Here is a 27,758-nt window from a genome sequence, read left to right on the forward strand (position 1 = left end):
ACCCTCCCTCACAAATCGACAAGAAACAGATGAGGAACCATTTATATGTTAATACTTTAATCAGCAGCTGCAAAGTTCTAGCAGTAACAATTGAGCAGTTTAGTCTTTTTTTGGGATTAATGATCATTTGAGAAAAATAAATGGCTCAAGTTGCCCTCAAGTCATTTACTTCAACCAGTCATTAATTTCCACATGGGATCCTGTGGGTGAGGTATCGATTATTATTATGAAGGGTGTGTAAAACCCCTGTTTAAAATACCTTTATAGTTTGTTCAATTTGTGTATAGCCATGGAACAAGATGTTCAGATTACATTTATCCACTGTGTTTGTTGTGGGTGAAATCCAGAGATGACAACCACCAAGCTGCTTCAAGCAGAATAAGAGAGTTCACTACAAGTACTGAAATATGAACAGTAATGCACAAATAAATAATCCTTAGAACAACAAAAGATTGCTTGCATATCAGACTTGGTATACAGCTAAACATAAGTTTTGTTTGCAGTTGCTTTCTGCAATATAACTGCTTTCTTCTGATCTTTTTGTAGTCTGAAGTGTATGTGTTGGTATGAGGAGAACTGTTTGTTACTTCCCCGGTTCTATGGCAAAAGGCTGGACAGGGGTGGATGGGCTTTTAATCCTTTCTAAGCATGTAATTAGGGGTAAGGGGGGGGGGAGTTGCCTTAGGTGTTTATTTTATCTATTTATTATTCTTGCCCTGCACTGCACTCTAGGTGGCATACAATGCTATTATCCCATTTTAACATTTTGCTATTATCTCATTATCACAATAACCCAGCAAGATAGATTAATGATATAGAAGATAGTTCAAGGTTACTCAGCAAACTTCAGTGCTGCAAAATCAAGTCTCCATGGTGAAACCTGACTCTCTTTCTGCTATACTGTGTTTACTCTTTCCATCTTCTAAATGGTATCTGTCTTTCCCTCATCTTAGAGCCTCATTCACATCTGTCATAAATTACTTGTTACCTTGAGCCTTACCTGAAATATAAGGTCTGGAAAACTCACACATATTAGATCTAGGGTATAGCTCTTACTCATTCTCCTTTGTGTGCATTTAGGGTCTTATAGTTGGTCATTCCTCGATTCATTTGATGAAATAAAGATTTCTAGTCATGAATTCTTTTTCGCCAGCCCTGACTGGAAAGGAGCACTAAGCAGTTATTTCACCTTCTCTGCCAAGCTAGCAGATGCCTCATGTGCCTCTTAAACCCTTAACACAAGCTGAAGTGGCCTCAAATGGTGTATGAGAAGAGTGCTGGCCTTTTGCACGGGAGTAATGTGGTTTTATTCCTTTCAGTTGGATAAAGTGGTACAGATTTAAGAGACAGAACAAGCTACAGATAAGTGCTGCTAGATAGACCACTGGAGAGTACTGAAAAATATATTTCCAGGGATCAAGATTGCTTTGCCAGCAAGAGGCATTCAACTGGCAGTCTTTACCCTGCAAAAACCAGGGCCACAGAAATAGTTCCTTTAGGCTCGGGAAGGCCAGTATGCATCTTTATTCTCATTCTAGATTCTCTGCTGTCTGAATATTCATGCTGAACTGAGCTTGGGATTTATTTGGTGAATATTACTTTCAGACAGGGAGCTGTAAGTGAAAGGTGTAAGAATATTTCATTCTTTTTAAGAAATCCTTCTGTAGTACATTAGTTTACAGTTTTCACACATGGCAAGTTGTTTCTGACAAAAATGTTGCTTGAGGAGTAACTTAAATACACTGTTCCATCTGGGGAGTTGATGTTGCTATGTTACCTAGATCACAGCCAGAATCAATTAAAGAAAACAAGCAACTCTCTTTCATAACCATGTGGTCAAGTCAAGTTTAATACGGTCATAGACCAGTCAAATTAAATACAAATAACTTAATAAAATACAATCAGGTAAAACAATAATCAGAATAAAACATGCACAGTATGATATAATTTCCCTCCAGAACACTAGTCCTATTCCTATCCGCCAATAATTAGTCTAGCTGATATCTAATATTTCTCCCAGGGACACTGGAACAGATCGGGAGTATATAGTCGGCCCTAATACACTGATATAATTTACATTGGAATAATACATGTTCCCTATCTTCCGGTTTCTTGTCCCCACAAATACACAATCTCTCCTCGTATGGTTGTCCTGTGTATCTGCCTTCAATAATAGCTGACGGTAACATATCAAGTCTGAGAAGGGTAAATGCTCTCCTATACTCAACTTTATCAAGATTATGCAAGTATGGCATCGGTGTTATTTTATGTAGCTCCTCTATTCCTGGTAAATAACCTTTAAGCTGATTCAAATCATGCTGTCTTTCGACATCCAAGATTCTCTGTTTAAGAAAGGGTTTGACCAGATTGTACTCCATGTTGAGCAAATATTGTTTAGATAGTCCATAATAACCCAACTTGGACTCCGTTTCTCTAATCCACGGAGGCACAAATTCGTCTCTTGCTATCAGCCCCGCCAAACTGGTGGGCTGAGTCATTAGTTTATACCAGTAAAGAATAGCAGCAATCCACAGTCTTGCTTTCACAGTGACCATACCCGTTTCTACTCTGATAAATGAGTTGGGAGCACATGGAGGGACTTGTAGTATATGCCTAAGGAACTTTGATTGCACTTTCTCCGCTAAATACCAGAGATGCTGATATGGTGTTATACTCAAGGGTGCTCCATATAGAATTTGGGCGAGGGCCTTGGCCTTAAAGACCTTAACTGCAGCCACCACGTTCTGCCCCCCGGAGGTCCAATAGAATTTGGAATTTGGATATAACCAGCATCTTGAATTGGACTTCGGAGAATTTCTCTATGGCTCCTGAACTTTTTGCTGCACTTGTTATGACATATTCCACATGTGCCTTCCTGGCCCCTGAGGCCTGAAAGACTACCCCTGGGTACTTAAAGCAGCGTGTCTGTTCAATAGCCCTATCGTTTATCTTCCAATGATGTACCTTGGGTCTATTTGCAAAGGCTACAATTTTAGATTTCGAATGGCAAGTTGTTTCTGTCAAAAATGTTGCTTGAGGAGTAACTTAAATACACTGTTCCATCTGGGAAGTTGATGTTGCTATGTTACCTAGATCACAGCCAGAATCAATTAAAGAAAACAAGCAACTCTCTTTCATAACCATGTGGTCAAGTCATGTGTAACACACTAGAAAACTTTGCTTGCCCTGTTGAAGAATATGCAGAGCACCATGTTACCATGTGTGTACTTTAGACATGTGTACATATGAATAAACCCACTCTCCATTTTAGTCCCAACTTCACACAAAATTGGCCTAAAGCACAAGTAAGAACGTGTTGGTTCTTCTATCTCACACTCCAAACAGCCACTGACTTAGCATCTATACCTGGCTGTACAGCCCATCCAGGCTTTTAATGTGACCTTTAACAAAGTGACAGGTTTGTTGAGTGTGTTTGGAAGAAGTACAGAAACTGTGAATTTGAAATCAGAGAGACTGGAAAAAATAACTTGTACAACCAAGCAGTCATGATATTAAGCATACAGTAATAATGCTCCAACTACCGGGGGATAACCCTGCTCTCCATCGCAGGCAAAATCCTTGCTAGAATACTCCTTAACAGACTGGTGCCCACCATTGCAGAAGAACTTCTCCCAGAGAGCCAGTGTGGTTTCAGAGCTAACAGGAGCACCACCGACATGGTATTTGTTCTCAGGCAGCTCCAAGAGAAATGCAGGGAACAGAACAAGGGTCTATGTGTGACTTTTGTCGACCTTAACAAAGCTTTTGATACTGTTAGCAGGAACGGCCTGTGGCAAATCTTGGAACATTTAGGATGTCCCCCAAGGTTCCTCAGTATGGTCATCCAGCGAGGCCAAGTCAGACACTGCAACGATCTCTCGGAGCCCTTCCCAATAGGCACAGGTATAAAGCAAGGCTGTGTTCTCGCGCCAGCTCTCTTTAAGATCTTCTTTAGCATGATGCTTCAAAGAGCTGCAGTAGATTTAGATGATGACGATGGTGTCTACATCCGCTATCGCACCGATGGCAGCCTGTTCAGCCTGAGGCAACTAAAGGCCCACTCCAAGACAATGGAAAAACTTATCCGAGAGCTACTGTTTGCTGATGATGCTGCACTTGTCTCCCACTCGGTATCAGCTCTGCAGCATATGATGTCCTGCTTTGCAGAGGCTGCCAAGCTATTCGGCCTAGAAGTTAGTCCGAAGAAGACAGAAGTTCTCCACCAGCCTGCACCCCAGGAAGATTATCACCCTCCTTGCATCACTGTGGGTGAATCAGTTTTGAAGACAGTCCAGCAGTTCAGCTACCTGGGGTGCATCATCTCAGACGCCAAGATCGACAAGGAGATTGACAATAGACTGGCAAAGGCAAACCGTGCATTTGGCCGACTGCATAAAAGGGTGTGGAGCAACAAGCATCTGAAAAAAGGCACAAAGATCAATGTTTACAAAGCGGTTGTGATGACAACCCTCATCTACGGCTCCGAATCATGGGTTTTATACCATCATCACCTGCGACTCCTTGAGCGCTTTCATCAGCGCTGCCTTCGCACCATCCTCAACATCCACTGGAGTGACTTTGTGACCAACACTGAAGTCCTCAAGCAGGCGGAGGTTACAAGCATCGAGGCATTGCTGTTGAAGACGCAGCTGCGCTGGGCAGGGCATATCTCCAGGATGGAAAACCACCGCCTTCCCAAGTTTGCCCTGTATGGCGAACTTTCCACCGGCCATCGAAATAGAGGGGCATCAAAGAAGAGGTACAAGGACTCCTTGAAGATACCTGTTGCATTAACCATCACCAGTAGTCTGACCTAGCCTCAGATCGCAAAGCATGGAGGCACACCATCCACCAGGCTGTCTCTTCCTTTGAGAACGCACGCATAGCTGGTCTTGAGGACAAAAGGAGATTGAGGAAGAATCGTACTGCTACAGCACCAACCCCAAATCAGACTTTTCCCTGCAGCTGCTGTGGCCGGACCTGCCTGTCCCGCATTGGTCTTGTTGGCCACCAGCGAGCCTGCAGCTGACGTAGACTACTGCACCTTTCTTAAATCTTCGTTCGTGAAGTCAAGTCGAGAGAGAGAGAGAGAATAATACTAGTTCATAATTAAAGCACTCTTACACTATGCAATGTGTACACTTAAACTCCGTAAGAAGTTTTTGGATTACTGCTTATTTCATCAGATGTATGAAGTGTATCCTAGTACCCATAAATACGTGTACAAACAAAATTACAAAATTAGATACATGGTTTAGATCAGGATCACATGGGAGGGGCAAACTGAATTTTTGTCTCTTGGGAGGCAGGGATGGAGTGACAAAATTCCTAAGTACCTTACCTTTAATAAAGGCTTACTAGTACCATTCTTGCCTAGTACCTTACCTTTAGTAAAGGCTGAAAGACATATGGCTGATTTAATCAAAATTCTGCCAGCCTCAGATAGGTGTGGTATGGTAAGAACAAAATAAGAGCACTGTTGGATTACACTTATGGTCCAACTAATCCAGCATCTTGTTTCATATGGTGGTTAACCAATTACTTTGCAGAGAATGGGGTTTTTAGTGCACATAAATAGAGAGGTTTTCGTCAGTCTGGTCAAGTGGGTACATTCCCAATACAGTTCATATTCATAGTCTATACAGATGCCGCAGGATACAGCCGTGCCACTGTTTATCCATAGAGATCAAATTCACTAGTTTTCTACATAATACCAGATGTTCTAGCAGTGTGTCCTTCCTTCCTTTTAATTTTATTGTCTTTATGTACATTTTTATTTTAAAAGACAAGATAGAAAAGAATGTAGAAAACAGTAGTGAAAATCTCCCCAACACTCTCTTCATTATAATTTTAATGTCATTTTGTATAAAATACATTAATCCTCACTTCAAACATCTTAAATCTCAAATTCCATTGTCTGTTTTCCAACTGTATTATTAATTTCATCTTTAACTTCATATTCTGTTACATATTCATCATTTCTTCACACTAGCTATAGCTTTTAATATACCAAAATTTAAAGGAGAGTCTACTGCATCTCTCAAAATATAAGGGGTTTTTTGCTCAAAATCCATATTTATATTCATAACTTCTTCTCATTCTGCTTCTACATTGTAATACATTTATATGCATTGCAATACATTTATATACAATTTTAAAAACTATTCTCATTCTAAGTTTGTTTCCTGCTTACATAATAGACGCTACATCTTTCCTCAGATTTTGAAATTGACCTGTTTCTCAAATAAAGTGTTAATTTCGCCATTACTGTTGATTTCTTTATCCATAAATAATTATGTAAACCTTCATCTGTGTCTGCTGATAAATATTTTACTATTCTTGCCTTGGATTTTTAATCCAGTCTGCAATCCAAACCAGACCTGCTGCTTGATAATATAATTTTATATTTGTAACTTCTAACCCTCCTCTCTTTTTCTCAGATTAGATTATTTTAAAATTTATTATTGGTTTCTGCCATTCCAAGCATATTTATTTATCTGTCTTTGCTTGTTGGCTTTAGTATATGCCTTACATCCAGTTCGAGAATTCCAGACCACAGCCCATATTCTGAAGTACATTCAGTAGAAAAGGATATGTTATATTATCAAATACTTTCTCTGCATCCAAAAATAAAAAATGCTGGGTTTTTTTCCCTTATTCACAAATTCAGTAGTGTCTATTATGTTTATGTTTAATGTTTATGTTGAATTCGATTTATACCCCACCCTCCCCGCTGAGGGATTTATAATTTATATTTTATAAATTATATATTATCTTTCATGTACCTCTTGGGTACAATGCCCATTTGATACATATGTATTCAACTTGGTATGCATTTTGTAATCTACATTCAATAAAGAAATAGGTCTATATGACTGTGGTTGCATTGCATCACTGCCTTCTTTATATAGTAAGCACAGAAAGAGGAAGCCCAAAGGCTCAAGACTATAAATTACTGGCAAAAACCAGTTTGTACAAAAAGAAAGAAAAAACACACATTGAGTTGTTTATGTTTATTTGCACATTTTGAATGTTGTATCTCAGTACTTGGAATAATATATTTGTAATTTTGTACAAAATGTCTCTTGCCAGTAATTTATAGTCATGAGCCTTTGGGTTTCTTTGCTTTCTTTATATAGTAACGTTATATACACCTCTTGTCACATTTGAAATACTGTCTTTCCGTCTTTTATCTCATTCATAACTTTTTGTAATTGTATCATGAAGAAGAATTACAGATTTATACCCCACCCTTCTCTCTGAATCAGAGACTCAAAGCAGTTTACAATCTCCTTTATCATCTCCCCCCACAACAAACACCCTGTGAGGTGGATGGGGCTGAGAGGGCTCTCACAGCAGCTGCCCTTTCAAGGACCTCTTCAAAGTTTTTATGATACATTGCTGTCAGCCCATTATGGGCCTGGTTCTTTATCCTTTTTATATTTTAATTGCCTGCAAGATTTCTTGAATTGAATTGTTATTGATTTAAAAAATCAGGTGTCAACTTCGTGATTGGGGTATTTTTTAAATATTCTCTTATTCCATCTTTTGAAACAGACTTCTTTTTATATAGTTTTCTTTCTTTATGTAAATGATTTTCTTGGTTGCTGACCATTCTTGCTTAGATTTTTTCTTGTAATGAAACAACAATTACGTCTGAGGTATGAGTTAAGCCAGGTATGCCTTTACATGATAACAGATAAAGTCCTGTCAAAGACACTCTAAATGACAAATCTCTGGAATCGGTAATGACTATATGCATAGCTCATATAGTTTGGAATGCTTAATCTTTTAAAGGAAAAATAAAATGTATGATATATTACTACATACTGAGCTAATAGGAGATTAAGAAAGGCTGTTCGATAGCCTACGCAACATGTTGTAGAAGTAACGTTGTTTACTAAAGAAATGTCTTAGACCAAATAAATATCATCAACTGGATGGAGTTAAATTGGAGGTCTATATTCAGTTCTCACTAAATAGATGCATACTTCCATCCATTCTAGAAGACACAGTGTACCATCCAACTAACACACCAGTCAGTGTCCTACCTTGCCTGATGGAGGCTGTATCTGCCTAGGCATTGGGGTATCCCAGACTGTTATTTCTGGGAGACTTCAGTGTCCATGCCGAGAATGTGACCACTTCCCAGATTAAGGATCTAGTGTCATCCATAGCAGCACTGAGGCTTTCCCAAGTTGTTTCAACTCCCACACATCAAGCGGGACACTTGCTAGATCAGGGGTGTCAAATGTATGGCCCGTGGGCCAGATCTGTCCCCCAGAGGAATCCAATCAGGCCCGCCAGCAATTGGACATTGTCTGCTTCCTTCTCCCTCTCCTGCTTCCTTTGGTCATTTTGTGTTTTTCTCATGGACTACGCCAGCCAGCAAAGCAGCCTTACTTGCTCTTTCCCTTTCCCCCCTCTCCTTTCCCAAAGGGAGGAGGAGAGAGGAGGATCCTTGGCCAATAGAGGAGCTTGGATCTGTAGCTCTGTAATCACTGCAGGGTGGTTAAGTTTTCCAGGCTCAGTCAATCAAATTGCAGAGCTGCTGAGCCAATCCTCATTTTCTTCTAGTGGCTGAGGCTCTTCCCACTCCTCATCTCCAGGGGAAGGAGAGAAAGAGCTTCCTTTGCCAAGTTCCCTCTGTCCGGAGAGATGCAAAGAAAGCACTTTTAAGACTAGCGACATTTTGTTGAAGGTATGAAGGTTTTGTTTTTGCCTTGCTACAGAAAGATTCTGTGTGTGTGTGTGTGTGTGTGTATAGGGCTTGTTATGGGTTTAACTGAGTTTGCCTCTATCTTTATTCGTGCTCTCATGGTCCAGTCTTTCTCAATGGGAAAGTGTGCAAACTGTTGAGAAGAGGAATAACAGCAAGCCAGGATGAGACTGAGAGTGTGTGTCCAGCCCAAGTTTACCCAGCACATTTCCTTTGATTTTGTTTCCCATTTTCCTTTGATTTCCTTTGATTGTTTGGGGCTTTTGAACTTAGACTTCTCAGATAGTAGGCTGGTACAGACCACTGTACATGGCCTGTATCTCTGTTCCTGCACTGTCTCATAGGATCTGCAGTTATTTTTCTAGGGAGGACTACAGTTTTGTAGATAAACACACAGCCCTCAGTTTGTGCCGTGGTACCTTCACATGTTCTTGACCAGCAGATGAAGCAGCTTATGTAGAAAAGCTCACAATGCCCAGTCATTTTATGTTTTCCTCTGGGTCATAGGATCAAAGCATTGACCATGAGATTTCTGAAATGAATGTCAGTAAATTAAAAGTAGTTTTGCAATTTACAGATGCATACCTGAACAACACCTGAACAGCATACTCAAGATTGCTACAGCTCATTGTCTCCAGTTTTTGATGCAGTAATACTGTGTCAGTTATCAGAGACTGTTAAACAAAATATTGCAAGTGTGCTAATGTTTTAAGCATGTCCTATTTAAGTTTTAAAAATCTCTAATTGTGTTTGTCTGTGCCCTTTATAAAGCTTTTATCTGTGCTACCTGGCATTACATTTTATGGCATACATGACCCAGCCTGACGAGGTCTCATTTATGTCTGGCCCTCATAATAAATGAGTTGGACACCCCTGATTATCAGTAAGGGAACTGGAAGCCCCTTCACTATCTTCAGGTCCAGTTTTGGATTGTTTCAGCCTGCTTTCCCAAGATGAAGCGGACAAGACCCTGGCAGCTGTGAAACCTACCACTTGCCCCTTTGATCCGTGCCCTTTGTGACTGGTCAAAGCATGCAGTACAAGAGATTATCAACTTGTCCCTATCAATGGGGACATTGCCAGGGCCTTGAAGGAGGCAGTGGTCCATACTCTCCTGAAGAAACCATCTTTGGACCCTATTTTCCTTGCAAACTACTGCTCAGTCTCAAACTTGCCATCCCTGTGTAAGTAGTGGAGAAGGCAGTGGCAACACAGCTCCAGGCTTTCATGTAGGATGCTGACATTCTGGATCCCTTCCAATCTGGCTTTCAACCTGCCCATGGGGCAGAGACGGTGTTGGTCACCTTGGTGGATGATCTCCAAAGGCGTCTGGATCAAGGCAGCTTGGCGCTGATGATACTTCTCGATCTGTTGGCAGTGTTTGATATGGTTGACCATGATGTGTTGGCCCACCACATCATCAATGCAGGGATATGGGGGCTTGCCTTATAGGGGATGGTCTCCTTTCTCCAGGTTCAGGGACAACTCTCCCAGCAGCAACTTGGGGGACAACTCTCCCTCTCAACTTGGGGGATAACTCTCCCAGCAGCAACCATTAGAATGTGGTGTGTCACAGGGAGCAATTCTTTTCCCAATGTTACTTACCACCTACATGTGCCCCCTCACCCAGATCATCCAGAGATATGGACTGGGGTGTCACCAATATGCAGATGACACCCAGCTCTGTCTGCTAATGGATGGCCACCTGGGCTCAGCCCCAGAAGAACTGGGTAGGGCATTGCAAGCTGTGGCTGGATGGTTGCAACAGAGCTGGCTGAGACTGAATCCACTGAAGACAGATGTCCTGTGCCTGGGCTATAGGGGATTGGGATCAGAGATCAGGGTACCATCCTTCGATGAGGCTCCACTGGTGCCTCTGTTGGGGGTGAAGAGCCTGGGAGTATTCCTGGATGCCTGTTTGACTATGGCGGCCCAGATTGGCCTTTTTTCATCTGAGGGGGATCAGGCAGTTGATCCCATATCTCATCCCCATTGACCTTGCCACAGTGATCCACATGATTACTTCCATGTTAGATTATTGTAACTCTCTCTATGTGGGGCTGCCCTTGGCCCTGTCAAGAAACTCGAGCTGGTGCAGAATACAGTGGCATGTATGTTGATGTTGTTGCCCATGCGGGTGCAGATCCATCCTGTGCTGCGTGAACTGCACTGGCTGCCTATCAAGTACTGGATGTGAATGAAGATGCTAGTTCTTACCTTTAAAGCCCTATAAAGCCAGGAATCAGTATACCTTTGGGTCCACTTCTCCCCACATGAGCCCTATAGGTTCTTAAGATCAGCAACTCAACATCCTCTGGTGGCCCCTAGCCCCACAGAAGTCCAACTGGCCTCAGCTAGAACCATGGCCTTTACAGCCATGGCCTCTGCCTGGTGGAATGAGTTGCCACTGGAGATCTGTGCCCTGTAGAACTGGTTTCAGTTCTGCAGGGCCTGTAAGCAGTGCTGGCCCAAGGGCGCATGGCGCCGCAGTTAGGCTGCCTGCCTCCCTCCCCCGCTGCTGCCCCCCACCACTGCCCACCCTTTGCAGTGCTGCAAGGCAGCACTGTGCTCCGTCGCCCCCCCCCATCAGAGTGCTCTGCGCCTGGGCTTACTGCCTTCGATGCAGCTTGTGGCACGGCATCAACTCCTTTAATGAGCTCATGGAAGGAGGCTTTCCTCCCCTCCTTCCAGGAACCGGAAGTGAGGGAGAGCAAAGTCTCCTTCTGTGGGCTCTTCAAAGGAGTAGATGCCTGCCACCAGCTGCATTGAAGGTGATAAGCCCAGGCGCGGAGCGCTCTGATGGGGGGGAGCGCGACGGAGTGCAACCACCTAGTTTGCCTAGTGGGTGAACCGGCCCTGCCTGTAAGACACAGCTCTTTCACCTGGCCTTTAATTGAGGTAGTGGGTATCACTTGCTGTCAGCCTCCCCCCCCCCCCATTTCAGTGATCAGGTTCTATTTCTGGATTGATAGGTCATCACTGTCGAGTCAGAGTTTTTAAGCCTAGTTCAAATCTGGGTTTAATGTTTTCTTTGTTTTTTAGTTATTCTATGTCATAACTGAAGTCTCTTTTAATTATTTTATTTTTTCATTTCTTGTGTAACCCACCCTGAGACTGCTGTGCGGGGAGGGCGGGGGTATAAGATGAATAAAATAAATAAAATATGAAACCACCCAAATCTACACTCTAAAATGCATTTAGGTGTACTAACAGAAACAATAGAAAGTGATCTGAGAAGAGTACAACAATTTCCTTGTGTTAGGATGTGATCATCATCACATACTAACAGAAACAATAGAAAGTGATCTGAGAAGAGTACAACAATTTCCTTGTGTCAGGATGTGATCATCCGTCATCACCTGCGACTCCTCGAGCGCTTTCATCAGCGCTGCCTTCGCACCATCCTCAACATCCACTGGAGTGATTTTGTGACCAACACTGAAGTCCTCAAGCGGGCGGAGGTTACCAGTATCGAGGCACTGCTGCTGAAGACGCAGCTGCGCTGGGCAGGGCATATTTCTAGGGTGGAAAACCACCGCCTTCCCAAGATTGCCCTGTATGGCGAACTCTCCACCGGCCATCGAAATAGAGGGGCACCAAAGAAGAGGTACAAGGACTCCTTGAAGAAATCCCTTGGCACCTGTCGCATCAACCATCACCAGTGGTCTGACCTAGCCTCAGATCGCAAAGCATGGAGACACACCATCCACCAGGCTGTCTCTTCCTTTGAGAACGCACGCATAGCTGGTCTTGAGGACAAAAGGAGATTGAGGAAGAATCGCACTGCTACAGCACCAACCCTAAATCAGACTTTTCCCTGCAGCCACTGTGGCCGGACCTGCCTGTCCCGCATTGGTCTTGTCAGCCACCAGCGAGCCTGCAGCAGACGTGGACTATTGCACCCTTCTTAAATCTTCGTTCGCGAAGCCAAGCCGAGAGAGAGGATGTGATGACATTTCCTGCTGGCTGTAGTTGCAAATAGGCCGCAGAGGGAGAAGAGATTCTGGCATTATGAGTAGTTGCACTAATAGTGTGTTCTGTTAGCTGAATTACAGCACAACGCTGAGAAAATGATTGATTCAGCAACATATTAAATGATATGGGTTTATGCAGTTTGTGTATTCAGCTGGTCAACTTCAACCTTCTTTGTGCCTCTGATATTCTGCATATCAGCCTTTCATAGAAATGTGGGCTCCTGATTTTAAAGAATTTCATTTTCTTTCTGTTGATGGTAAGTGCGATACATGATACAGAAGTAGCATAAACTTTTGCTACTTGTTAACTTGCATAGGGTTGTAGTATTTAGAACCAGGGCATTTTTTGAGCAGGAACACACAGGAATACAGTTCCAGTTAGCTTGGCACCAGGGGGTGTGACCTGATTATGCAAATGAGTTCTTGCTGGGGTTTTTGTAGTTTAGAACCCTGAATAAAAATAGAAAATAAGAATTTCCTTCATTCATTTCAATATTTAGGCCACAGGATTTTATATATGATATACCATTAATTAAGGTATTATTCTCACATTGACATACTGCACCCTTTCAGATTAGATTGTTCTGCTTTGCATGTGCAATTTTCACGTTGTTGAGTTCAGTAGACTAGTTGAGCAGCTGTTTGCATTCTCAATTCATATTGGTGTAGGGCTTATCCTTTAAAATGTAGTACATCCTTAATGCAATCCAAGATTTTCTGTATGTTATCGTAGGGCTCACTTGGAGGCAAGTGCGGAGAAGTGGAATAAATTGTTGACATCACTGGAAGAGCTTCTCAAATGGCTGAATCTGAAAGATGAAGAGCTAAAAGAGCAAATGCCTATTGGTGGAGATGTTCCAACTTTGCAACAACAGTATGACCACTGTAAGGTGAGTTTTTGCCATTTAATGTACATTATTTGCCATATAATACACATTAGAAGAAGTTTCTAAACTGATACATCTTTTGTGTGCTGTATTAGGGTTTTATGCAACTTTTATATCTGCTTAGAGACAATCAACTGTGAAAATTAATGGATTTCTGTTTTGTTTTCTATTAACATGTAAAAAGAAAGATCTGGGATTTATTTAAAATATAAATCTCTCATCTTTCTCTCATATAATGCGTAGCAACCAAAGACAGTAACAATAAGATCAGAATAACTGAATTAAAACAACCAACTGAAAAAGTTACATAAACTCCAGCGTAGAGTGTTGTCTTTCAAGACACCCCAAAACAATTCTCTTGAGCCAAAGGCTATTCTGAAGTTCTCTTTTACAAGCTCGCCAAAGGTTCAAGAGAGACATAGATCTTAGCTGCCCAGCTAAATACAGATATGTTTTAAATGGTGGTTGTCACAGAGTCATTTCTACTGATAAGGTGAGCATGGCTTAATTGGTTCTGCAGCTTTTGCTGCAATGCTGCCTGTGCACAGTACACAATCCTTGGTGGCTATGTTTCCCAAAGAATGTGAATGTTCATGTATTTATTCATATGGCACCTTTATTTTTTAAAAAATTGTAGAAAATTCTTAAATATTACATGAAAGAGACAGAAAAAGAACAGTTTATTGGTGTGTGTAGCCAGCTTTGCTGCAAAACATGCCAGTCTGCTTTCCATTCATGCTGGAGAGGAATAAATTTGTCTGTCATCAATGTGGAGTGAAAACCCACAAAACCATAAATAATAATAATAAATTTATTCTTATATCCCGCCCTCCCCCGCCGAGGCGGGCTCAGGGCGGCTCACAGGACATGGAATATACCATGATTACAATAAAATGCAATCATTACTATAAAAGACAATTAATACATAGTTAAATTACATTCAAATTAAGTTAAATAAACAATTAAAATATTATAGGTTACAGATTAAAGTGCTACAGTTCCACCTTTCTATAAAATGGAGATAATAAATTTTGGTCCATCTATTTAAACATGGGAACAGTACTAAAATCTTTTTTCTGTATTTTGGGTTCAGTAGTACCCCAAATTAGAATTATGCACTTGTAGCCGACTTGTCGCAAGTGCACATCCGCTTCCCTGCGAGAGCCCGCTCCAAATGATATCATTGCGCCAGCAATTGTTGACTCAGCCTTCCATCCTTCCGAGGTCGGTAAAATGAGTACCCAGCTTGCTGGTGGGGGGGAAGTGTAATGACCAGGGAAGGCAATGGCAAACCACCCTGTAAAAGATCTGCCGTAAAAACTTTGTGAAAGCCGCATCACCCCAGAGTTGAAAACGACTGGTGCTTGCACAGGGGACCTTTCCTAAATGGGGAAGGGGAAGATCACCCACATTTGCTGTCTCCCTGCAAAGAGAGTTGCCATGCGCCCCCCCCCATTTAAACACCACGGCAGGGTGTTTAAATGGGGGGGAGGAAGATCCCACACCTTTGCTATCTCCCCGCCAGAGAGACAGCAAAGAGAACTCCTGGGCTTCCCTTTCCTTTTCGGGTGTTTAAAGGGGGGGGGGGCAGATCGCCCACCTTTTCTGGCACCTTTAAAAAAAAAAGCCAAGCACGATATCCCATGGTACTGTGCTTGCACGAGCGTGGAAAGCCATCTCAAAAAATGAGGTCCGGTTGAGCACTCTGATCGACCAGCGACGGGACCCACATGGGATAGAACGGTAGCCTGGCTGTTTTCTGATCGGGAAATTAGTTGTGCGGATTATAATAGAGGCGCGTTGCAGATGGATTTAATGGTGAATGTGACCGCACCCATTGTGCCCAGCTAATTAAACAATTGACCTTAGCTCATCTAGATCTAGAACTGTCAAAGTTAGCTGTTAAAGCTAGATGGGCAACAGTCAGTCAACTAATAATAATAATAATAATAATAATAATAATAATAAACTTTTATTTGTATCCCGCCCTCCCCGCCGAAGCAGGCTCAGGGCGGCTAACAAGACATGGTATAACCATGATTCGCATAAAACAATTTTAAAATACAGTTAATAAGTACATTTAAAAAAACGGTTACATAAAAAGTTAAAACTACAATAAATTAAGGTGCTATGTTCAATAGATGTATTCCGATGGCTAGATATCGCTTTCAGGGCTCCTTATATGCTTGCAGAAAGAGGGTGGTTTTGCAAGCCCTGCGGAACTGATTAAAGTCCTGCAGGGCTCGCACTTCCTCCGGTAGTTGATTCCACCAGTGGGGGGGCCATTATGGAGAAGGCCTGCTCCCTTGTAACTTTCAGTTTGGCCTCCTTTGGTCCAGGGATCCTTAAAAGGCTTTGGGAGCTAGATCTTAGTGCTCTCTGGGGAACATGTGGGGAGAGGCGGTCCCTAAGGTAGGCAGGTCCTCGGCCATATAGGGCTTTAAAGGTAATAACCAGCACCTTGTAGCGAAGTCGGAATATAATTGGAAGCCAGTGCAGTTCCTTCAGCCCAGGCCGCACATGTTCCAACCGAGGTAGTCCCAGTAGCAGCCTGGCCGCCGCATTCTGCACTAGCTGCAACTTCTGAGTTCGGCACAAGGGCAGCCCCATGTAGAGGGCATTACAGTAGTCTAGTCTCGAGGTGACCGTTGCATGGATCACTGTTGCTGGGTCACTACGTTCTAGGAAGGGGGCCAACTGTCTCGCTGTCATGGGTGCTGGGGGCCCTGCAGAAGAAGCCGAGCCTGCAGAAGAAACGGTGCCCCAGCGACCTGCACCAGTGCCCCTGCCTCCTGCTGGAGAGGATCCAAGCCCCCCTGCCTCGCCCTCTCGGGTGGCTCGTGTGCGTGACCGCCTTGTCAGGACCTCAGGGATCGGAGGAGGGCGGCACGCTCACGAGCAAGACGCTCCCTGAGCCCTGAGTTTTGAAAGGATTCTGGCCCTTCTAGGAGCGAGGGTGCTTGAGTCTCAGCAGGATCCTGGCTGCCCTCTGAGTCAGCAATTAGCCCAAATGGGCAACAGACAGCAGAGGGCTATATAGCTGTGGGCTTTGAGAGAAGGCTTTGTGGAAGCAACTAGTCACTAGCATCCACTTCGGCTTCTGACTTCGGCTTCTGGACCCCCTGACTCTGGCATTGACTTCTGGACCCCCTGACTTCGGCTTCTGAACCTCTGACCTACGATACCTGGACTGTGATTCGGTTTTGGCGCTTTGGACCCTCCTTGCTACCCAGCTACAGACCTTGGACTGCCCCTGGACTTCGCCTGGCCTGGCCCCAGCCTGTGACACTCGCCCTTCTAAGATGGAAGAAGGCGGATTTCGCAGTGGCTGCTATCTGTGCCTCCATTGTCAGGGAGGACTCCAGTAGCACTCCCAGGCTTTTGACCCTGCGCACTGGTATCAGTGACGCACCGTCAAAGGCCGGTAGGGAGATCTCCCCTCCCAGCCCGCAGCGATCCATGCAAAGGACCTCTCTCTTCGCTGGGTTCAGCTTCAGCCCACTCAGCCTGATCCAGTCTGCCATGGCCTGCAATGCCCGGTCCAAATTTATAGGGGTGTCAGCGGTCCGGCCGCCTATCAATAGATAGAGCTGGGTGTCATCAGCGTACTGATGGCAACCCAGCCCATGTCTCCAGGCAATCTGGGCAAGGGGGCGCATAAAGATATTAAACAACATTGGGGAGAGAACTGCCCCCTGAGGCACCCCACAATTAAGTAGGTGTCTCCGGGACATCTCTCCTCCAACCGCCACCCTTTGTCCCCGACCTTCAAGGAAGGAGGAAAGCCACTGTAAGGCTAGCCCCCGAATTTTTGCGTCGGCGAGGCGGCGGGTCAGCAGCTGATGATCGACCATATCGAACGCAGCCGATAGGTCTAGCAACAGCAAGACCGCCAAGCCGCTTTGATCCAGATGTCGCCGGAGGTCATCCATGAGGGCGACCAACACTGTCTCCACCCCGTGGCCCGGAAGGAAGCCGGACTGATATGGATTCAAGGTGGAAGTGTCATCCAGAAAGCCCTGCATCTGCAACGCCACAGCCCTCTCGATAATTTTGCCCAAAAAGGGCAAATTTGAGACCGGCCGGTAATGAGTCAATTCGGCCGGATCTGATGTAACCTTTTTCAGGAGAGGGCGGACCACTGCCTCCTTCAGGGGCATTGGAAAATAGCCCTCCGAAACAGATCTATTTATGATGTCCCGTATAGGACATCCTAACTCCTCCCGGCAGGCCTTAATTAACCAGGAGGGGCATGGGTCCAGATCGCATGTAGTAGGGCATGCAGTTACAAGGATTCTGTCAACCTCCTCCAAGCTGAGTGGGTCAAAGCAGTCCAGGGTCGAATTAGAAGACACGCACGGAGCCTCGAGTTCACTCACTGTATCTAATATGGCCGGGCAGTCATGGCGGAGTAAGAACGTAAGAACATAAGAGAAGCCATGTTGGATCAGGCTAACGGCCCATCAAGTCCAACACTCTGTGTCACACAGTGGCAAAAAAATTTATATACACACATACACTGTGGTTAATAGCCACTGATGGATCTGTGCTCCATATTTTTATCTAAACCCTTCTTGAAGGTGGCTATACTTGTGGCCGCCACCACCTCCTGTGGCAGTGAATTCCACATGTTAATCACCCTTTGGGTGAAGAAGTACTTCCTTTTATCCGTTTTAACCTGTCTGCTCAGCAATTTCATCGAATGCCCACGAGTTCTCGTATTGTGAGAAAGGGAGAAAAGTAATTCTTTCTCTACTTTCTCCATCCCATGCATTATCTTGTAAACCTCTATCATGTCACCCCGCAGTCGACCTTTCTCCAAGCTAAAGAGTCCCAAGCGTTTCAACCTTTCTTCATAGGGAAAGTGCTCCAGCCCTTTAATCATTCTAGTTGCCCTTCTCTGGACTTTCTCCAATGCTATAATATCCTTTTTGAGGTGCGGCGACCAGAACTGCACACAGTACTCCAAATGAGACCGCACCATCGATTTATACAGGGGCATTATGACACTGGCTGATTTGTTTTCAATTCCCTTCCTAATAATTCCCAGCATGGCGTTGGCCTTTTTTATTGCAAACGCACACTGTCTTGACATTTTCAGTGAGTTATCTACCACGACCCCAAGATCTCTCTCTTGGTCAGTCTCTGCCAGTTCACACCCCATCAACTTGTATTTGTAGCTGGGATTCTTGGCCCCAATGTGCATTACTTTGCACTTGGCCACATTGAACCGCATCTGCCACGTTGACGCCCACTCACCCAGCCTCAACAGATCCCTTTGGGATCTCTGGTTCTCACCACCCTGAACAATTTAGTGTCATCCGCAAACTTGGCCACTTCACTGCTCACTCCCAACTCTAAATCATTTATGAACAAGTTAAAGAGCATGGGACCCAGTACCGAGCCCTGCGGCACCCCACTGCTTACCGTCCTCCACTGCGAAGACTGCCCATTTATACTCACTCTCTGCTTCCTATTACTCAGCCAGTTTTTGATCCACAAGAAGACCTGTCCTTTTACTCCATGACTCTCAAGCTTTCTAAGGAGCCTTTGATGAGGAACTTTATCAAAAGCTTTCTGGAAGTCAAGGTAAACAACATCTATTGGGTCTCCTTTGTCCACATGTTTGTTCACCCCCTCAAAGAGTGATTGGACCTTGTCTGCAAAAAATTTTGCAAAAGCCTCACAGCCTATTTCCAATTCCTTAACATTTGGCTTGCCTTGTGGCAATGTAGTAAGATTCCAAATTATCTTAAACAATTGTGCCGGACGCGAATTTGCAGACGCAATCTTGGTCGCAAAGTATGTTTTCTTTGCGGCCTTGATTGCCATCTCATAGGACCTCATAAACGTCCTATAAGATGTTCTTGTCACTTCATCACGGGTGCGTCACCATTGCCTCTCTAGCCATCTGAGACCTTGTTTCAGCTGACGCAACTCCGGAGTGTACCATGGAGCCAGCCTACTCCGAGGCTGTAGAGGGCGTCGAGGTGCGATCTCGTCAATGGCCCTAGAAAGTTGAGCGTTCCATATCTCAACCAGGCCATTGAGGGAATCGCCAGAGGGCCAGGGATCCCGCAGGACCGATTGGAACCGTTCCGGGGGCGAGCCATAATAGGCTCGTCGCCTAAACAGGTTTGGGGTGGCATATCTATACGAGCCCTAAGGGCGAGGTGGTCCGACCACAGCACCACTTCAGTGGTTATATCGTCCACCGTAACCCTGGCCGCAAAGACCAGGTCTAACATGTGACCGGCCTGGTGGGTGGGGGCTGCAACAAACTGAGAGAGTCCTAGTGTTGCCATGGATGACACCAGGACCGTCGCCTGACTAGAGGCCGGGTCATCAGCACGGACGTTGAAGTCACCCAGGATCACCAGCCTTGGGTGCTCCAACGCCCAGCCCGTCGCCGCTTCGAGTAGGGACGGTAAGGCACTGACTGGTGCGTTAGGCGTACGGTATACCAGCCAGATCACCAATCCCTCTCCACTTCAGTGGTTATATCGTCCACCGTAACCCTGGCCGCAAAGACCAGGTCTAACATGTGACCGGCCTGGTGGGTGGGGGCTGCAACAAACTGAGAGAGTCCTAGTGTTGCCATGGATGACACCAGGACCGTCGCCTGACTAGAGGCCGGGTCATCAGCACGGACGTTGAAGTCACCCAGGATCACCAGCCTTGGGTGCTCCAACGCCCAGCCCGTCGCCGCTTCGAGTAGGGACGGTAAGGCACTGACTGGTGCGTTAGGCGTACGGTATACCAGCCAGATCACCAATCCCTCTCCAGCCTCCAGTGCCAAGCCAGCACATTCAATACCTTCGATCTTTTGGGCCGGGAGAGCCCTGAAGGAGTAAGCCTCCGTACAAATAATGCTACTCCTCCCCCCCCCGCCCGCTAGTGTGCGATTGGTGAAAGACTGAATAACCTGGTGGAGCTGTTTGTGAGAGAGCTAATTTATCTCCCTCTCAGACCCAAGTTTCGGTCACGCATGCCAGGTCCATGTCCTGTTCGATTAGGAACTCTCGAAGGACAGAATTCTTATTATTAATGGACCTGGCATTGCATAACACCAATGACGGAGGCGGGTTATTCTTCCTGGCCCTACTCCCTGTCACCATTGGGATGGGACACAGATTGGAGGGTGAGCGAGCACTGACCTGTCTTGGTCTCCCTCCCTTATATCGTCTTGACAGTTCCCAAGTGAGCACAGTTTACAGGTGCATATTATTCAGAGCTGTTTCTACCTAAAGACTTAACCATGTCCTAGATACACATCCAAAAAACATCTACAGACCAAGGCTATTGCTGAATTGAAGTCCAGGTTATATAGACAAACACTTACATACTGCTTGTATGTAAGTGTTTGTCTATATAACCTGGACTTCAATTCAGGTCAATTCTTGACACCCTCCACAGTTTTGCATATCAAAACTGCTCCCATACAATCTTACTAGTCCAATTTATATTCCTTGTAAGACCTGCAGGAGTGGTTCTGTAGATGAAACTGCAATGATGAAGGATTAGAACTCTCTCCCACCAGCATAGTCCTGTTCTGAATTGGGGTCTAGTATACCATACATGAGATACCTGAAAAATAGCTTTTAAAGACACTGGTAATCTGTGGTTCCATTTTATTTTGTTTGATCCTAAAATAATTGTTATTCATATTATTATTTACTACTGTGATTTTGTTTTACTATCCAAGCAATAATTATTAATTCACATAGGCATCAAATGGATCAAATGAACTATTAAGAAACAAATGTTCAGAAACAAATGATTGGGGATAGAGGGTACAAGAATGAAAACAGTAGTAAAGAAGGATAATCAGTTTAGTTGCTGATGCAGGTAGCACCCCTCTCACATCACACAAAATGTGATTGAAGGACGTCAGCTCCTTCACAGGTCAGAAGGGCAGGTTATAAATTCTGTAAATAAAATAAATAATGTTGTCTCCTATAAAGTTGTATTGACTATCGCTGTTCTTTAGTAGTTATTTTTTCAGAATAATAACAGTATCCTGATGCCAAAACAGTTTCCAGACAATATAGTATTACATTTTGCATACTTTTAGTCACTTGTTGACAATATCTAATTTTTGTTCTTTATTCATTCCTGATCAGTATGCTGAGAAAAGGGAGATTTTCTGCCATTTGAAAAAAAGGGACATTTTCCTCCAAGCTTGAGGGTTTCCCTCAGGATTGCAAAAAATTCCATATGTTAACACCAAAAGCGATTCTCACCCCCCCCCCCCCCCGCCACAACAGAGTTTAACTTACAGGTGCCACCAGCTGGGTGGGGAGCCATCCATGAGGCAGCAGTGGGTGGGGGAGAAGCAGCCACCAAGAGTATTGAAACCAGTCCTGCCACTCCTCTTCCAGCTGGTGGGTGGGGCATGAATGGGCATTTATTGTGGCTCACCTTTGATGTGGCAGTGCTTCAAGAAGAGGGGCAGCAGGAGACAGAGTCACCATACCCTGCATTAGAAGCTAGTTCGTCCATTCCTCAATGAGTGGGCAAGGGGAAGTATGAGCTGCTGCCATCTCCCCACCATGTAAGCCAGGTGAGCATTCAGACAAGGGATAAGCAGCTGCAGTGGTGCTACTGGCAGGCAACCAGCCTAATAAGTTACTGGCCCAACAGCCAAGCTCAGGAGGAGAGGGTGAAAGAGAGTGAGAGACAAAAGCGTGGGGGAGGGCAAAAAAGAGAGAGAAGAGAGGTAGAGAGGAAGAAAGAGAGACTGTATTAAATAAGAGGAAGGGGGGAGAGAGAGAGAGAGCAAAAGGATGGGGGAGAGGGGAAAGAAGCAAAAGTAGGGGGAATGGGAAGTCCTTTCCCCTCAAGTTCTTTGTGGCTCTCTTAGGTTATAATTATCATGCCCATCCGCTTGGCTGTATTTAGTTCCATTACTTGGAGTTATATCTTTGGCAACTTCTTACAGTTTAATTTGTTGTTCTCACTTCAAAATAAATGACAGTTTTTTTGTTCAATGTTGTTCATTTAATGGTTCTGTCCTTCTGTTCAGTTTCCCTAGAGTATTGCTTTAAAAGTACTATGCAAATGAGCATGATTAAATCCAATTTTAAATTTGTTTGCTTGATTCATTTGGGTGCTACCACAATGTGCTTGAGCACTAGAAAAATATATTCGTTGTCTTAATTTGTTCCTTAAGTTGTATTATGAGCAGTTATGTTTTTTTGTAAAGAAGTTTATATATGGAGACTCTACAGACACAAGAGATAGTGACATTGGAAAATAGTAGTCATTAATAAATACATGTTTTTCCAAATTGTTTTAACGTCATAAAGCTTTATAATCTTTCTGTCATCAGTATTACCACTTTATCCCATGGTAGGTGCTTTCCCTATCCTGTGATTGCATAACACAATTTGGATAATAAGCCATTAGTCTCCTAGTCTGTTGTAGAGCTGGTTTGGTGGCAAATATATGAGCTAGTATAAATAAAACATAAGCAAGGCATTGGTGGGACCATGCACACAGTTAAAAAAAATCTGTTTCTTTCCTAAATGTTGTTATGCAGCTTTTTGTAGTACCAAAATACATCAGTTTTGCAGTAAGAACCAAAAAATGTATTCACTCATAAAACAGGCTGAATTAAGGGGCAATAGGAAATGATATGCCACGTTTCTTTAAACATCTGGATCGTAAGTACAAACAGGGCTTTTTTTGAGCCAGAACTCACAGGAATGGAGTTCCTGCCGGGGTGAAGAGTGTTCCGACTGGCTGAGAGAGCATTCCAGCAGGCTTGGAGAGAAGGCAGGCACTTAGGGGACTGTCTCTTGAAGTGCCTGCCCTCTCCAAGTCTGCTTTCTCCAATTCTCCAAGCCCGGCAGCTGGCTCCCCTCCTATCTTGCTCAGACCTAGCCACAGTAATCCATGCAATAGTCACATCCAGACTAGAGTACTGTAACTCGCTCTATGCTGGCCTACCCTTGAGTCTGATCTGGAAGCTTCCAACGGGTTCAGAATGCGGCAGCGCAAGTCCTGACAAGAACGCCACGGATGGCACATATTTTACCTGTGCTGTGCCAGCTACACAGGTTGCTAGTTGAGTACCAGGTCAGATTCAAGGGTTTGGTTATAACTTTTAAGGCCTTAAGCAGTCTGGGACGGATATATCTACGGGACTGCCTCCTCCACTGTGCCCCTGGAAGGGCACTGTGCTCCAGTAGTCAAAATCTGCTGGTGATCCCTGGCCTGAAAGAGGCCCGGCTGTCCTCAACAAGTGCCAGGGCTTTTTCAGTCTGACACGTGTAGAGTTGTGACCTGGGACTCTAACCCAGAAAGAACTGTCCCCCTGACAGTAAACACTCACACGGTTGGGTCCAGCAAGGATCGTTTATTTGAAAAGCATGAATTGAAATGCATGGAGAGTCGAAGGCAGAGAAAAATCCACCCACCGACTCTGCTTCTGTGACGCAGCACAGCTTATTATATAGTTTATGCAAAAAGCCTAAAGCCTGTGAGACCCTCCAATTGGCTGGTCCCCTCACATTCTAATCTAACAATACCGCGCATTCCCCAAGCCATAAGTACATTCCCCCCTCCCAAATTTCCCTTTATCTTATCTTTCTGCATACCAACCCTTCACCCCATTTGTAGCTCCTGGTGCAAGACTCCTTGCACAGCTTTTCTCCAATTTCAGCACATTCCTTTCCTCAGACTAGAGATAAACAAGAGGCCCATCTCTCAAGTCCTGGCCCAACTTGGTGGAATGCTCTGCCAGAAGACATCAGGGCCCTGTGGGATCTTTTACAGTTTCGCAGGGCCGGTAAGGCAGAGATGTTCCGCCAAGCCTTTGCATGAAGACAACAATGGTTGCCATCCTGGCACCTTTTCCTCTCCACCCCCACTTGGGGGGGATCCCCCCACCCCTGATGTGATCCAATAACTGAGTAAGAGCACTTGAAAAACGCCATTAGGGTTTGTAATTTTTAATGTAATTGATTATATATATATATATATATATATATATATATATATATATATAATGTTACTGATTTTACTGTTGTACATCAAATAATAATGATGATAATAATAATTGTGTGACTTTGAGAAAGCAGGCACTTTGCGGTCTTCCCCTCTTGCCGCCACCCCAGCTTACTCCGCGCACGCCTCCTCCTCCGTCTCCTTTTCCACACCAGTTTCCTCCCCCGCCTCCTCCTCCCAGCAAAGCCAGTAGGAGGGACCCACACACACTGTTGCCGCAGCCACCGGTGGCATTTCTTTGAGAAGTACTTGAACATCAGTGGATTATGACTGTGAAAAATCCCACAAAGAGACTCTTCAGATTTGTGCTACCCAGACACTCATAATGGAGCATTTCTTAACCAAAGGAAAACTCACCAGAAACTTTAAAAGAATCTTCTTCCTTTTACTTTTAGTGTGTCTGATTGCCTTTGTTTGCCCTGATCAAGACTTCTACAGTTTGTTTGAAATATGTAGAGAAGCCACAAGTAGAGAGATAAGACAGGCTTTCAAGAAGTTGGCACTGAAGTTGTATACTGATAAGAATCAGAATGACCCAGCAGCACATGAAAACTTCTTGAAAATAAACTGAGCTTATGAAGTGTTGAAAGATGAAGATCTGCAGAAGGTATGACAAATATGGTGAGAAAGGCCTGGAAGATCACCAGCAAGGAGGTGGATATGAAAGCTGGCACTATTATTGCTACGATTTTGGGATTTATGTTGACGATCCCGAAATCATAACACTGGACAGTGGAGAGTTTGATGCTGCTGTAAATTCTGGAGAACTGTGGTTTATAAATTTCTATTCCCCTCGATGTTCACATTGCCATGACTTAGCGTCAACGTGGAGAGAATTTGCTAAAGAAATAGATGGATTAATATGCATCGGATCTGTAAACTGTGGTGATTATTATTATTATGCCTCCTAGTCTTGCCAGTCCCCAGGTCCCAGTTTTGGTGGTTCCTCCCCTCCGCCAGCCAGCTGGACTGCGGGGAAAGCCCACAGCCACCATGAACCTTTCCAAGTCAGAAGGCTAGAAGCAGCCTGAGAAGGACTTCCTTTTTGGAAGGTATGTGTGCCTTTAAGCATGTAGGAGCCTGAATGGGGGCAGAGGAAGCCGGCAGAACAACATGGCTGTTTCCAGTGAACTCTGAAGCTGTAAGAAAGAGCAACTAGCCCAGTCCTTCCATTTGTTTTATATTCCTTTCAGAAGTTGTTTGCACTGTTAGAAAGAGTAAATAATAAACTTGGACCTTTGGTTTCCCTTTGTTAGTCTGAAGAACTTGTTTGAAACATGGTTACATTCAACAACTCTCCTGTGTGCCTGTTGTGTTTATTTGGCTGCTCTGTGTATATGTGTGTGTGTCTTAATTCCTTGAGCTATCCTTAAGTTTCTTCTATATTATTTCTTTTTGATATCATTAGCATTATTATTGTCTTCCCACTTCAGAGTTCTTTTCTCAGACCTTTGTGTCACTCTGCTTTAAATGGTTCTTAATACTTAGGGTGACTTTGTTTGATTTGAACATGGTTATTCCGCCTTGTCACAGTTATTCTCTGTGTTTCTTCCTTTTGCTTTGGGGAGGGAGGAGTTGAACAACTATTTGGATGATTTGTAGTCTGCTAGTGAATGTTCTCTCTTTTAAATGTTATATTTAGATATCTCCTTCAGGTACCCCTTTTCTTACTGAGTGAGTTTCCTATTGGTAGTCAGTCTTTGAAAACAGTTTCAAATATTCAAATAACTTTTTTAGAAATATTAATTTCTCCCTTCAGGTTTCATTTTTTTCATATACATTTGTGTTTTCCACTGGTATTAGTGCATTATGATTTCCTTTTCCTTTTGTACCCTTAGAAGCTCATTGATTCCAGAATCTTGAGAAGCAAAAGACACAGGTTTTCTGGAGTGCTGGGGGGGAGGGGGAGGCTTCTGATGTTAAATGAGACATTTCCCCTTTTTATACTTTTGCTTTATAATTAATTTCCCACCTTTTGAAGGTATATGAAAAACCCTTCTATGTCAGCTTCCTTTATTCCTCAGAGCATGTTCAGAAATTTAAACACACACATTCCTGAGTTTCTCAGTGTTGTGTTTTTTTTTGTTTAAAAAATTAGCAACATAGCAACCTCTGGTAACTGTTGGAAACTGCTTTAAAGCTAAGGTACATGTGATGTTTGTCTGCTGAAGTGACTATAGTGTCTACTCTCTCTAGAACTTCCAGCATCAATCACCATAAACTCTATGAGATGGGTGTGGCTGGATGACACCCTTCTGGTGATGTCAGGGGGTGTGGTCTAATATGCTAATGAGTTCCTGCTGGGCTTTTTCTACAAAAAAAGCCCTAAGTACAAGTAATATAGTTGGCAGAACTAGCACCAATGCAGAATGCAATCAGAAATATAAATTGGATATCCTAGAAGTTTTCAGAGGAAACTTTCAGCTCCAGTATTCGTATGTCTTTAGTCTTTTTCTAAAGTATACAAATACACCTACTGAGAGTGTGTGATACTCAAGATCCTCTGGACATGTGCAGTAGCCATTCTGTATGAATAGGACACTGTATGTGCCCTACCAAATAACATCTTTAAAAGTGTTAATTGTTTTAATTGTTGTTTAAAGTCTTGTGCATGTTTAAATTCTGTTTTCAGTTTGTTTTAATGATGTGCATTAGGGGGTTGATTTTAATGGCTTTAAAATATGATTTTTATCATGTACGCTTTGCTGGGTTAACCACTATAGTGGCCCCTGTGAGGGCTGAAAGAGGGATATAAATTTTGTTCTTGTGATTATTATTAAAATAATATTATTTTATAATATTAAGAATATTTATAGTCGTATTATTAATAAAAATAATGTAATCATAGAATTATAGTGTTGGAAGGGACCCCTAGGGTCATCTAGTCCAACCCTCTGCACAATGCAGGAAATTCACAAACACCTCCCTCTAAATCCACAGGGTCAGCATTGCTGTCAGAAGGCCATCTGACCTCTGTATAAACCTCCAAGGAAGGAGAGCCCACCACCTCCCGAGGAAGCCTGTTCCACTGAGAAACCCCTCTGTCAGGAAGTTCTTCCTACTGTTGAGCAGGAAACTCTTCAGATGTAATTTCAACCCATTGGTTCTGGTCCTACCTTCTGGGGCCACAGAAAACAATTCTGCACCATCCTCTATACAGCCCTTCAA

At 43.8% G+C, this 27,758-nt stretch overlaps 1 protein-coding gene across 3 annotated transcripts in view; it reads left to right on the forward strand.

Moving 5' to 3' along the window:
* Positions 1–27,758, forward strand: part of UTRN (utrophin) — a 640,548-nt gene that overhangs the window by 425,971 nt on the left and 186,819 nt on the right. For all 3 annotated transcript variants that reach the window (XM_060240558.1, XM_060240540.1, XM_060240548.1), the window contains one exon: positions 13,427–13,583. In XM_060240558.1, coding sequence (XP_060096541.1) covers positions 13,427–13,583 — 157 coding nt within the window. The remainder of the gene's footprint in view (positions 1–13,426; positions 13,584–27,758) is intronic.

The sequence above is a fragment of the Heteronotia binoei genome, chromosome 1, assembly GCF_032191835.1.
Source record: "Heteronotia binoei isolate CCM8104 ecotype False Entrance Well chromosome 1, APGP_CSIRO_Hbin_v1, whole genome shotgun sequence".
NCBI lineage: Eukaryota > Metazoa > Chordata > Lepidosauria > Squamata > Gekkonidae > Heteronotia > Heteronotia binoei.